We start from the raw sequence: 14,356 nt of genomic DNA, 5'->3' as shown, positions 1-14,356 counted from the left end.
CCCTGAAGGGTCTAAGCTGGTTCTCTACTGTAATAATAATGCTGCTTTGCATGTTACAAGAAACCTGAAGCAGCATCAATAAAGTAGTCTCACAGGGCCAGTTTGCTGACACACTGTTCCTGCCCTTGCTGTACACAAGGTTATCTTTAATGGCAGAATATATCTTTTTATTGCTCCCTGTTGACCTGGAGGAGACTATGGATCCTCTGGCCTTATTGCCCATACAACGTGAGCTTTGGCTGAAGGGTGGTCTAAGAAGAACTTTGCTTTGGAAGTAGGAAAGATATATTCCCTTAGCTTGTTTCATCCAGCAGACAGGACTACATTCAGTCCTGCCCAAGAAATTCTATAATATGGCTTCCCCTGTCTGTGCCATGATTCCCCTCCTCAGAAAGGTATCTTAGATACATTACCTCTGTAGTAGGCAATGCTGGGATTGCAATTTCTATCTAAACACCAGTGTGACAGAGTAAGATATTTGCTGATCTTTGTAATAATAAGAGATAATATTTATTTAAACTGTCAAGGAACTCAGCAGCTTTTCAAGAGAAAGAAGAAATAATAAATTAAAAAATTATGGCAATATCAGAGCTGCCCTAATTTTCAAACCCATTCAGTGCCCATAGGGAGAGAAGCTCGAGGGCACTAGCAGAGGAACACAGGCCCTCGCTGTTTTTGCAAGCGCCCATCCCAAGGTTTTGTCTTAACGTCCACGAAAGCTGAAAGTGGAGTTCCCCAGACTGCTTACTAAATGAGGAGACTTCTTGGGATCCAGCTCACCCAAAGCTAGCCTTATAAAGGCAAAATGATCAAAACTCATCATCTCAGTGCCTTCCAAGATCAGCAGAAGGAAAGAAGGAAGGAGCACAATTCAACACCCACCTTGGTGGACATCTACCCTTGAATGGGGTGATGACTGTCTGCATGTGCCTTGATGTTAATGTTTGCCCAGACACTTGACTTCTATGGAGCTACCATGTATGCAGGTGGGAAATGAATTCTCTTCTGTGTAACCTGGTCAAGGCAATCACTGCACAGAGCCAGTTCCTGCTAAGGCAACCATCCTCATCCCTCAGAGGTGATCCCTGCAAGTCCCCACCTTAGCAGGGCACTGGCTGCAAAGGGATGCTATGCTCCAACTCTCCATTGTGTGTGCATAGAAAGGGGAATGTAGTCTTTGGGGCTGCCTAAATACGTGTGGTGTACCTATCTCTATATATTTGATATATAACGCACACCCTCTAAAAAACAGCTTTAACAGTCATACGGCAACACACAAGAGACCTTAAGGTATTATGTATTTTCCAAATTTAAGATCTTCTGCTATACCTCTTCACTCAAAGAAAGCAGAGTGGTGAATGCTGCGAGGGCAAAAGAAACTTCTCCAAGGACAAAAGAACAAGGCACAGAAATACTGTGGTCGACTGCTGCAGGAGTTCCTGGATCATGCTATCTCTGGGCGGAGAGCACAGAAGAGAACTAACACCTGTTCTCCTGCTAGTTTCTTGGCATTACCTGGACACACAGAAAGGGAAATGCAAAAAGACTGTATAGAATATGTGGCAGTTAAAGTGGATAGTGTCTGCCAGCAATAGAGCTTAAAAAAAAAAAAAATTGAAGAAAATACCCTTTTTGGCAGAAGAAATATTGATGTTTTTAACCTTAGGGAGCTGTAGAAAACCCTGTGCATCCTTCTGCTGCTAGCAAAGAGGATGGGGGGAAAACAATAGACACCTCAGGGACAAATAACTGGGAGACCCTGATATGATACATGCAGAGGATACTATCAAGTTATTGAGGTTAATCTAAGGTAGTCATGTGCAAATCTGGCTTCGCCAGGAAATTATATCTGTACTTTTAAGATCATGTGCAGTATGTGTTAGAAAAATGGACCTGTCAGATAACATTGCACATCCCTGTGTAGCTTCAAGGGACAAAGACCGCTCAATTTTTAATTTCTGTTGTGAATAATTCATTACAGGGGTAAGAAATCTTCTTGAATAGATGAAAGATAAGAGTTAAAGGTCTCCTCCTCCTATTCGTATTCGAGAACCACTGAGCAGCCAACTGGGTCTGTCCATAGAAAGTACAGGTTCCCATATCCAGCTTTTTCTTGCAAAGTCTGAATAACCTGGATTAGTCAGAAACCTCAGTCCAGTTAACAAAAAAGGACACGTTCTATGCTGGTCATGGAAGATACACTAAAATAGACATTCAAACAAGCATTTAAGACATTTAGATTTCTGATTATTTAAAATATAGGGGTTTTTTTTTTAGCTAAAAACGTGAATATTCCCAGTTGTTCCTCTGCAATTACTTCCCTAAGTCAAGTTGCAAAACACTGTCTGCCATAATTCACTTTTAAACCTTCCAAAAAAACCCTGTATCAGGGCCAGGGTGAACTTTTAAAAATTTCATCAAACGGCATTCAAGTTCATCTTGATTTAAAGGGTGATAAAAATAAAACATACGATTTTGCTGTCTATTATTCCAGCACAACCGATAAGGATGTTTGCACTCCGCGGGGAGCACACAGACCAAAAGGCCCATTATAAGAAATGTGCAATCTCAGACTTTTGTACTGGAAGTTTAACTTTAATCACATCTACAGCCCAGTGAGGATGTTTGCAAGGCAAAAAAGCATCTCCAGTGGGGTGGATAGCCAAATAATGGTAAGACATTACTCTCAAATTGGGTGGACTATAGTTACTTCAAATACATATGAACGTGAGTAGGACTGGAGTCTTTCTGTCTTTGATTGCCAATTTGTTGCTAGACAGGTAACTTAGAATGATGGAAACCCTAGACCGAGCACTTAAAAAAGGGCAATGCCTTTTTTTAGACTGGGAAAAATGTTGGGTTTCTTCTTATTATGACATATGAGCATGCTGTTTGAATATCTAATAAAAAATTACGTTATTTAAGATGAACTAAACAGAAATAAATCTAGGTTGTAGCATTAGCAAAAGCAGGGAGGAAGGGGAACTAGTTTTTAGAGGCAACTTCATCAGTTTATGTAAAAGTTTCAATGTCATTACCTGGGCTAGCAGAATATTGGATGCAGTAAGGGATAGGTCTTTTCTTACGGGTTAGTGAGTCCCAAAATCCTCTGTTAAATTGCAAGCATGCAACTTTCCGAATGCAGGTGTGCACATCTGGTGGGGAGAACGCTGGCGTACACAGCCCCAGAGGTGCACAGTCACACGCTCGTCAGCGAGCAAGATCAGCGTTCACCAATTAACTAAGGAATTGACTGGCACAGCTGATAAAAGATCTTTTACAATGCTTTTTTTTTTTTTAATCTGGTTGATTGACATTTTTCAACCTGATCATTGAGAGGGATCTATTTTGATAGATCTTTACTCTTATTGAGAACACTTTTTGTGAAAAGTTTCAGAAACTGTTGAAACATTTTGTGCTGACAGTCTTGAAGTGAAAAAGGCGCTTTTAAGATCAGTGGTGGTTTTTCATTTCCAGAGTTAAGCTACCCGAGGAAAAAGAATCAAGAATGGAAAAACATGAAAAGCAAAATAAAACATTGCAGTTCACCCAAATAAAAGTATTTCTAAAACCACTAGCTTGCAAAATATTATACTTGACTTTTCATTCTGAGTATTTTTTGAGCTCAGAAGTTTTTCCTGAGACAGAAACAATTTTCCTTTTTACTCTATCCAGAGGGACCAGTCAGAAAGAACACTGTTTTCTATTACTATTTTTGTCCCTAAGCTTTTTTCTTTCCACCAGTCGTCTTTTCTCTTATTTCCTTTTTTTCACTTTCATTTTCCTTCCTTTTCTTTCTTAAAATGCCCTATCTATTGAAAACAGAAGAAACTTGAGCCTGGAAGCTAAGATTCTTTGCTCTTGCTCTCCTCTTTTCCTCTGTTTATTCAGGAGTATGAAAAGAGCTATATTAAACTGAAATTTTATTCTGCTGTCCTCTGTTCAACAGAAGATACTCCACTAAAGCCACTAAATCACAGATAACACTTGTCTGGGCAACGTTATTAGGAACTGACAGTTGGTGATGGATGAAGATCTCATCTTTTAAAGAAAAAAGTACATTTAATTTCCTTTGTACATAAAATAGAGAGCAGGCATTGTGTATCTAAAGATAAGAAGAGACCCAGTGTAGGCTGGGTGCCATGCTTAAGGGGATATAATACTGGGTCTGTGTTTCTGAGCTTACATTTTACAGGACACCTTCAGATTAATTTAGAAACCACATTCTTCAATTCTTGGTAGACAATGAACTTTAAAAAAACAAAAGGGTGACATTTTACAGCCAGCTCCATTAGAAAAGAGCAGCTCAGAGGCTGAGCTGTTACTTTTTAGGAAGAGCACTGGAAGACAGGACAGAAAGAGAAGAATGGCTGTGTAGGGCAGAGGGATGGGTTTACCCCTGATCCTGCCTGGGATGAAGCCGTACTCCTGGGAGCCACTGGGCGTCCTTGAGGTTGATACCATAATGGGTTTGGTCCTGAACACGCACAATGGAGTTGGTTTTGAACATCAAGGATCTCATCAACTACCTTGAAAAAGACATGCTAAACAAGTATGGTCATTTTTCCATCAACTGAAGCACATCAAGCCAGACTCCAAGTATGGTGCATAAATTTCTTCTACAGAGGCACTGGCAATACACAGTACTCCCTTATTTCTGGCTCTCGTGGTTTGTTTTTTTCTTTCTTGCACAAATGACCTATGACTATGACACATACTCTACTTTTCTTTTCACATTTGCAATGTATAACCATATTTTACATGCCTTCCTGCAGCACTACCAGTTGTTGGTTTGGTTGAATTTAATTTTAACACACCTCCCAAGCAGCACGGAGATGATGAGGGTGAAACTTTAATTGCCTGTCTGCGTTAAGCAAGACAGTTAAACATGCAGTTAAAGACAGTTAAAGCACATGTTCAACAAGAAAATATGGTCGGTCTGATTCCAGTGGTATGAAAGATTGCTTTGGTCTCCAGGGCTGAGGAAAAGTTTAAGAAAAACATCTGCATGGAGTTTTTGTTTCTAAGTCTAGGTACTATTTGTGCCTTGGCTGAGTCTGGCTGCAAGTCCTTGTAGGAAAAGAAGGCCTAACAGTGAGCAATTACTTTCCTTTGATTAAAACCTTCGAGTTAGCTGGTCTGAAATAGAGTGGAAATTTTTTTGTGAACCTTACTCCACTGAAGGATGAAAAGAGGTTTTCCACTGAAAACACAGAACAAAAAGCAGCCTTTTTAAACATAGAAGCTTACGGAAAATTCTGTGACCATCTTCATGTAAAAATAGTTACTCTGCTTTCCCTAAGACTTTAGATCTTTCCCTTCTTTATTCTTATTTTTTCCAGTGGACATGAAGTAATTAGTAGCAAAGGACAATATTTTACAGAAAGAAAAGCCTCTGGAAAATACAAGATATAAAAATGAAACTTGCCCTGGACTTGTGCTGGAAGTTCAAACATAGCGACTCAGAGGAAGTGCAAGATCATCAAGAAGTACAAGGGTCTATGTAGTTATTTCAGAAGGTGAAGCCTAGTGCTTTAAGTTTCACCTATACACATACGCATACAGTTAAACAAAAAGTGTCCATGTAAATCATCCAATGAACAGTGACCTTTAAATCACTCCAAGTTGCTGCTTCTCTGTGAAGAAATCGATTTCTCCCTCTGCTTTTTGGGATTGGTCCCCAAATGATGATGGGGTATCTTTAAGTTGTTTTTCAGAAGTTTCTGCATTCTATATTCTGGTCTAAAACTCCCATCACTCATCTCTTACTATGCCATAACCTACTTTTTTGGGGTAGCTGGAGCCATTTTCAAGACCTTGGAGGATCACTATTGGCAAAATTGTTCTCTGCATCTTGATTCTAACAGTTTTTAACACCCAGCTGCTCATCCAGATGTATTTAGGAGCTTTGAAATTCAACTGCTATGCTATTGAGCAGGTTTTGAAACCTTTTTTGGATCACAGTAGCTACAGCTTTCGCTAAGCCTCTCCTTCATCTGTGTTACCACCGAACTAAGATATTGAGGTTTTCTCTTTTGGGTCATCCACGAGTCTGCAAATTCGAAGTGCTATAGGAGAACCAAACTCAATTAGCAGGATCCACAGGGCTGATCTCATACAAAGATCTGGTTAACATTTTGGGCTGCAGGTAGCTGCTGCTGGAACCATCCAGCCAGATACCCACTGGTGCTACACTGAGCTCTCCCTATTCCTGGAGACAGCTGCTCCAGATTCCCTCCACTTCTATGCCCTACTGCTTTTCTTGTTATGGAAGATCCCAGAGACCAACCTTGCCACAGTTTCTTTGAGATATAAACACTTTCTCCTTTACTGTCAAAACAGGGATTTTGAAACTTATTTTTCAGTCCACATACTCACAGACACCTAGCCAGACTTCCTTCTGTTATTTCTAATTTCAGCAACACTGACTAGAACATCTGGCTTCTTCAGTACTCTCTTTTACCCCTTTAATACTTCACACCTCTCACTAAAGCCTTGTTTTCATTCCCCTCAGACCGGAATATGCCAGTAACCAAAAGAGGATACAAAAATGTCAATCTGTCTCAGACTGACAATTGCATTTAATTACCTCTGACCCCCCCAGCCACAGATGTTTAGAATAACAATTCAGGAATTCAACAAGGTTGTCCCCAGGTGCTTAGAGATAACCAGAAATGCTGTAACATGGCTTTCAAAAGGATCGTTCAAATAAGTAGCCAAATAAGCATGAGTCCTGAACCAATTGAAGTTTGCCTCTCTTGGTAGTGTTGTGAACTATAATTCTCCACATTTCTGGAGTGCCTGGATGCATGACAACTTAAGAGACTTTAATTGACTCTCAACACGCCTTTCATAAGTATTATTTCCAATTCACTGGCTAAGAAAAGCACAGCATAAAACATGAAGCCATTGTCCAAGTGCATGGCCATAAAGAGAAATTGATGAAATAGCTCTCCCCATTTTATGAAAAGTACAGCTTCTGTACCTGCCAAAAGTTATTGCTGGGGTTTTTTTTTTTTAATTCATAAATGAGTCAACAGCATTAAAAAAAAAAAAAGTGGGAATTTTTTTTAGTGGACTGTCAACAGATATGAGCTGTCTCTTAAAAGCAAAGTTGAAGAGAAGGGCAAGTTGGAAAGTTTTCCAAATGCATGTCATTTTTTCTCAGAGACGCTAAGATAAATCCATCACTTTCCAGAGATACCACTTCAAAGGTAGTTACAAACACGCCCTCAGAAACTGCAGGAATTTAGTGCATATAAAAAAGGGAGGGGTACGGAGACCCCACAACCAGCAAGCAACCAACTAAAACTGGGTCCTAAGTTACAACATAAAAAGTGTTCTCCATAGAATTAATTATTTACAACTACTTTCCAGACCTGCTGAAATAAGATGGCCATTCCCAAAATAGTCTTTGCACGGTATCAAATTATTAAAAATACACAGGATATTTCAGTGAGTGTTTTGTTCATGCAGAAAACTGATAAGATTTCCCAAGGGCTTCATGAAAGAGAAATATCTTTGCTTCTTCCCCTGGGGGAAGAGGTAGCTTTTCCTACATGTTGTTCCTAGAAAGCCATGTGTTTATTTCAGAGGTAGTGTTGGTCCATGTTGTGAGCCAATGTTGCAAGACTGGGAGCCGATCGTGCCTCTCCATAAGCAAAGCAATGGCAACCTCCCCTCTCCTTCAATCAAGGCTGGGAAAAGGAAGATGTGTATCCTCTGGAAAAGACATAGTGAATTTGCAGAGTCCACACAAGATGGGTCTATACCAGGGAACGTAAAGAAACATTTCCAGTACTCCAGCTAGTACCATAACAGTAGCAGTGATGCTGCAGGATCCCTAACTCAGCGAATACTCTGTCAGTGTAGTCAATGCATTGATGTCCTTTGAGCAATCAATCTTGCTGCTGTCAGTGGAACTGCACCAGAATTTGAATTTAAGAGTTGAAAAAATGCTTAACAAGGTACGCAGTTTTAATTACTCCTTATCTGTCCTATTTTATATCTTATTTGCCTAAGAATGTTGTTTTATCTTTTAGGTAAAACTAATGAAAAAACAATTAAACCAATGTCCTTCTTGTCTAAGTTTAGCACAGCTTAATGCCTCCATATTCTAGTTTTTCAGTTGTTTCCTTATAGCATTTATGATTACCTCACTCCTGCATTGCTCCTCTTGTTCCTTTCCTGGTTGGTTTAATTTGTTAGTACATTTATTTAGAACCAAAGATATGTATGATATTGAACAGGGAGACACACAAACAAGACGGCTCCAACCTTGTTCCAGATAACATGCAACACTTTCCGATGGTCTTTGCAACTCTATCAGAAGAAAACACGCACAAAACATGACTAAGATATTTCATGTAATGCTTTAGGAATTGCTTTACAACTTTCTAAAAATCAGTGTTGATTCTTCCCAGAGAAAGACTGGGCCTCATCACTGAGAGACTGAAGAAAATTAAGTGCCGAGGGAAGATTTACATCAGGACAAGGAAGCTACCCTAAATAAAGTGTCCAAAAGGATATTTAGATTGCATTTGACACGCCTTGCAGAACAGAGTAAGACCACACCTCTTCCAAAGACAGTTCCAAAAGGATTTACATATAGGTGTCACTGAATATTTTGAAACTAGAATCTACTGTTAATCTGTGCTCTACTGCTCCATTCCCCTGGAGAGTTTTACAAGTCTGTTGTAAACCTTATCAAAAGCTTCACTTCATGTGAAAAATTTACTAGATGCTTCTTCATTGAACTGTCTCAGCAGAAAGGTCCTGAACGTTGGCATGGTTTCCTCTAACAGCAAACATTTAGCAGACAAAAACAAATATAAAAAGACAAGCATTTCAGAATAATTCATCAAAAGATAAAAAATTTCTGTGCACGTGCACAAATATACATGTAATAATACATATAAGATGAGCTTTGCCACTATATAGTGGTTCAAGAAGATTCTGCTACAATACTTGGTCACAGAGAAACAGCACAGCTCTTAGTGACGAAGAATTCTACCAACTTAAACTGAGAAGTTCCAGTGCAAAGGTCCTGCCTGCACGAAGGTATCACTAAACTAACCACAAAAATCTAACCACAAAAATCTAACCACAGCTAAACAAATGTTATTTGACCAATTACCAGCTGACACTCTGTACATGCCTCTGTACAGTCAAGTTCCTGGAAATGAAACACAAGAATATTACTTAGCCAAAAAAGGACTCACTGTCCCAAATAGCTCATATGCCTGTGGCATCCCTTCCAAGCTTAAGAGCCTGAAGTCATGCAGCGGCTCCCTGAAGCAGCATTTATCTGGTCACGCACATCTAGATGACAGCACTGTTGTTCTCATTAGGACAACAACTTCTGGTACTGACAAGGGACTCCTGAAATGTTATTCCTTGCTGAAGCATCTCAGTTTTGAACGACAGGGATTGAAAAACAATGGGATGTTCTTAGTAGAATAATCAACTGTTTTTTTAATTGAGAATTCATATATACAGCCTGTGGAACTCTGTGCAAATGGATGCAAACAAAGAGCTTCATATAATACAGTGCCTTTTGGATTGATCTCACAGTTACTTAAATATACAACGGCATGAATGGCTCAGTGCAATCCCCCCATCCCATGTCTGTTCCTGACACTGGATTGAAAAATAAGACAGTCCAGCCTGAGACTTTTTTTTTTTTGCAGAGGCACCAAAGTAGGCTTGTTCAGTCACTCTGTCCGGAGACGGACAGCCTCCCGCCGTTGCTTCTGAACAGTCCTGGAATCTTCCCACAGACTGGGTCCTCTGATGTTCTCCCAGTTATCCAAGTCAGACTTTTCCAGCTTCTGCAGACAAACAGCAAAAATAAGAGTGTCACCTTGACAGCCCCATGATTTAAAGTATGCATTATTCTAAATTGTTTTCTTTTTGCACAAGAATGAGATGAACTTTCATCTGCCCTGCAAGAGAAGTTCAACAACAAGGAAAAAAAAATTTGGGAGTTATCCGTATAGCTACATAAATGACTAGAGTGGACATTACTGCATCTGCTTATCAAAAGATAAATAACATGCAGGACAGGAAGCGCTACAGCATCTGAATATGACTGAAGATATCTTTTATTCACTTTTTCTTTCTTCTCTCACCTTGTTTTCCAGATCCGTTCTTCAACTGCAAGCCTGCCAAGTACTGAAGTAGTAGGAGTGATAAGCATTGGTACAGCTCAAAGAGAAGATTAGTAATTAGTGACCTGAAGTATCCTGTCAGCACAGATACAAAGCATACCGGAAAAGATTAATTATCTAGCACAAAGAAAGCCAGTACAGTGCAATCCCCTTCAACGTGTGGTTTTAACTTGAGAGAGGTATGTGATGGTTTCTGCTGCCTAGTTTCTCATGGCACCCAACCATCACAGATAGGTCTTTCACCAAGTCATACGTGAGATATGCTAACTGGCCGAACTGTCAGATACTTAAAAACTATCTAGATTTTAACTATCTCCTTGCCTATTCCTATCATCCCCACTCAGAAGTACCAATGACTGCAGTATTTATCTAGCCTTAGAGGCGCACAAAAATGAAGAACAGGCGACTTCATGACCTACCAAGTGCTGCAGTTGAAGAAGACAAACATACTGTATCTTCACAGTCCTACTGGCAGAGACACAGAAGTCCCTTCCCAGCAGACACAGACCTCAAGTCGCACATACCAGCCTGCAGTCTGGAACGGTACCTCAAACACGACGGGGCTCTGCCAACAGGAGACTGAGGAGGGGGTCTGCACCACTGCCAGAGACAGGGCTATTCTACATGCTACTGAGGAGGGCAATACTGCAAACCATTAATGATACATACTGCAGTGGGATTTAAACCTCTGATTTGTGATCAGGGCCTCGTCTCAGCAAATGCTGTAAAAATACACCAGAAAGTACTTAACCCTGCCCTGAGCCTGTGGTCTAATTTGTCTGCCATCAATCATCCAAAAAAATGGCAAATACTGAGGGACTTGAATAATAGTTGCAGAATAATTCAACAGCTAGAACGGAACAGACCTGCTGCTATTAGTTCATGTTATGTAAAAGTTTTCTGCCACTTCTACAACTGAGGAAATTGTAATGAGGTTAGTCAGATATCAAAAGACATTAGGCAACATTCAACAGAAGATAGATGAGAACACATGCACAAACACAGCAGATTTTCACAAGGTAGGAGCAACTGAATTTTTTATACAATGGAGTTGGCATAGGTCTTTCTGAAGAATTGTCTTCACTACTTTATACATCTTATGATTAGCTGGTACTTCATTTCAACTGGAAGGGATCTGAGCTGACATGGAAGGAGGGAGGGGGAGGAAAGGTACCCATCATTCCACACAGCAGCGACTATCCACTCTGATTGCAAATTCAGAATTTAACATCTGATTCTAATGGAAGCTTCAAGGAAACTACACTGAAAATAACCTCGTGCTTTAACAGAAGGGAAGCATGCTGATTTTATTAAACACAAAGGTACCACACAGCTGTGAGGATCTAAACTATTCCGAAAGGTCCTCAGCTCCCGAAGTCTGAACAAGAATCAACATTTAAAACATATGCAACAAAACTTGTAGTATCTAAAGATAAGCTACATAAAGAAGTCTATCAAGAGAGACATGCATACCGGAGATCTTTACCAAAAGTTCGTATTAATGAATGATATTAATGTGCCCCTGAAATTTCACAAAGGCTTTTCAGAGAAGAGGTTTGTCCAAAACAGGAAATATTTCAAAACTATACAATCTAAACAAACCACTATAAGAAAGTATTTTGGAAGTTTCCAACGGAAAGCATAAAGCTACCTGGAAAACACACTGTAATATACTGACAGAATAAAACCACCAAGGGTTATGTACAGTAAATGGCATTGCCTCAAACTACGGAACAGATGAGATCTGTTGACAGAGTTAATTTTTGTCAATTATAATATAAAGAATTAAAGATTCTAATGAATACATAGAGAGACTGTATTTTAATTTTTTATTCTCATTAAATATATATAGAGATCACTAACATTTTGTGTGATGTATAAAGATTGTGTTTGATACCTTGCTGCAATTCAAGAAGAAAGCATCTTCCTTACTGGCATATGACAGTATCTGCAAAAATTAGTAGATTATGGGACAGGTATCTGTTCAGTTGTCAGAAGGCAGCATGATTAGATAATCCAATTTTCTAAACTGATGCTATCAAGTTTTGAAAGAATAGAGGACTCCTGTTGCATGTGGATAAGCATAAGAAGGAGTATCACTGGTGAAAAGGGACCCAAAAATGTGTTTTGCAACGCTTTCCTGCTGCATAGCTATTTTCACACGTACCTACCTGTGCTGGTTCTGACTGGGATAGAGTTAATTTTCTTCACAGTAGCTAGTATGGGGCTATGTTTTGGATTTGTGCTGAAAACAGTGTTGATAACACAGGGATGTTTCCGTCACTGCTGAGCAGGGCTTACACAGAGTCAAGGCCTTTTCTGCTTCTCACCCCGCGCCACCAGTGAGGAGGCTGGGGGTGCACAAGAAGCTGGGAGGGGACACGGCTGGGACAGCTGACCCAAGGGGTATCCCATACCATATGGCGTCATGCTCAGCATACAAAGCTGGAGGAAGAAGAAGGAAGAGGGGGACATTCGGAGTGATGGCGTTTTGTGTTCCCAAGTCACCGTTACACATGATGGAGCCCTGCTTTCCTAGAGATGGCTGAACACTGCCTGCCGATGGGAAGGAGTGAATGAATTCCTTGTTTTGCTTTGCTTGCGTGCGCGGCTTTTGCTTTACCTATTAAACTGTCTTTATCTCAATCCACGAGTTTTCTCACTTTTACCCTCCTGATTCCTCCGCCAACCCACCGGGGGGAAGTGAGCGAGTGGCTGTGTGGGGCTTAGTTGCTGGCTGGGGTTAAACCACAGTATCTCACATACAACTAGATAAAACCTAACCTTTTTACTTGGTCACTGACATGACAATTCTTACAACAGTATCACCCCAGAATAAATGGCTACATTAGATATAGGCCAAAGACACGTACATAGCTACATTTTCAATTAATCTTAGTGCCGAGAATAAGACCAAACTGACAGTGCTTCTATTTCTTAGGTGCAGCTCAAGCTGCAAAGTTACACAGCTCCTTCAGACTGCCTGAGCTGTACAGTGAGAATTCAGGCAAGCAGCTAGTTCTGCTCCCAGATGAAGTCAACCTCTTTCATTCAAACTGGTTAGGCCTTTTTAATTTCTTGTTTCTTTTTTTCTTTTTAGCCACCTGGACTCTGCCCACCTAACGTCATGGAGACATCACATAAAGATGGTAAACTACTTCCAGTTTCTACTAAATTGAAATCCATATGAACCAGCAGTATGAAAACCAAAAAGCTTTTTCTCCCAATTCAAATGTACTAAACATTCAATCATTGGAGACTACAATGAACTGTAATCAGATCAGACCAGCACCACTATTCCTGCTTGTCTAAAATAGCCCAAAGGATGTTGAAAATTAGGTGTTTAAAGTAACATCAGTGTAGTCCATTAAATCTACTGATTCACTTCCTAAATCAGCTAAACTGCCTCTTGAAAGTACGGGACTGACAGAAGCTGTAAATTCAAGAAAAAAAATGCAGCTACGCAGACAGGCACAATGAACAAAAAAAAAATGTTAAACTGTTTGCCACACACTTGACTTTTAAGACTTTTGTTAAATAGCTTGCCTGGCGCAAAGGTTCTGATAAGGATCTAAAGAGACCTTCACTTCTGGTTCAAATGCCTGGCTTTATATTAAGTAAAAGCCATAATCCTCTATCAGCCTTAAAATAAAATAAAATTTAAAACAGAGTTTGAATTCTACTCTTGCAGGATAGATTCATGCCACAATAAACAAACTGAAATCTGCAGAAATTCATTTAGAGCTATTGGTGCTCAGGCTGAGTTAATTCAGGGTGGTCACTTCAAAACATGTTTGGCTTTAGTCTCTGTTTCCCACATGTGAAAGGAGGGATAAAAAAATCCTGTTTGCTTTACAGCTTGATGGAATAGATTCTGTGATGAACGCCACAGAAAGAAATTACTCTAATTCAGAGAGACAATCATTTCCCATCATTATAGTAAGCAAACCCATTTGGAAATAAAAGATGAGCCAGGGAAAAATATCCTCATAGCTGAAAGATGCAGTGAAAGAAATACATTAAACCAGTTTGGTTTTGCAAGGGTGTCAAAACCGCTTGAAGACCATAAAAGATATATTGAGGAACACTATGATGACATATAGATGCAGAGGTACAGAATTAAGGCTAACACTGAATCTGCTGTCTTGTGCATGAATGAAAATCTTAACTTTATCATCACACTGATA

General features: G+C 39.8%; 1 protein-coding gene across 1 annotated transcript in view; it reads right to left on the bottom strand.

Annotated features, from left to right (window-relative positions):
- Window positions 1-9,713: 9,713 nt before the first annotated feature.
- LOC104076898 (cytochrome c oxidase assembly protein COX16 homolog, mitochondrial) overlaps window positions 9,714-14,356 on the bottom strand; it is a 17,183-nt gene continuing 12,540 nt past the window's right edge. Inside the window, exon 4 of the mRNA XM_009577917.1 lies at window positions 9,714-9,830. Coding sequence (XP_009576212.1) covers window positions 9,714-9,830 — 117 coding nt within the window. The remainder of the gene's footprint in view (window positions 9,831-14,356) is intronic.

The sequence above is a fragment of the Fulmarus glacialis genome, unplaced genomic scaffold (assembly GCF_000690835.1).
Source record: "Fulmarus glacialis isolate BGI_N327 unplaced genomic scaffold, ASM69083v1 scaffold14745, whole genome shotgun sequence".
NCBI classification, from domain to species: domain Eukaryota; kingdom Metazoa; phylum Chordata; class Aves; order Procellariiformes; family Procellariidae; genus Fulmarus; species Fulmarus glacialis.
Note: the sequence above shows the minus strand (reverse complement) of the source record. Positions and strands in the feature narration are given on the sequence as shown.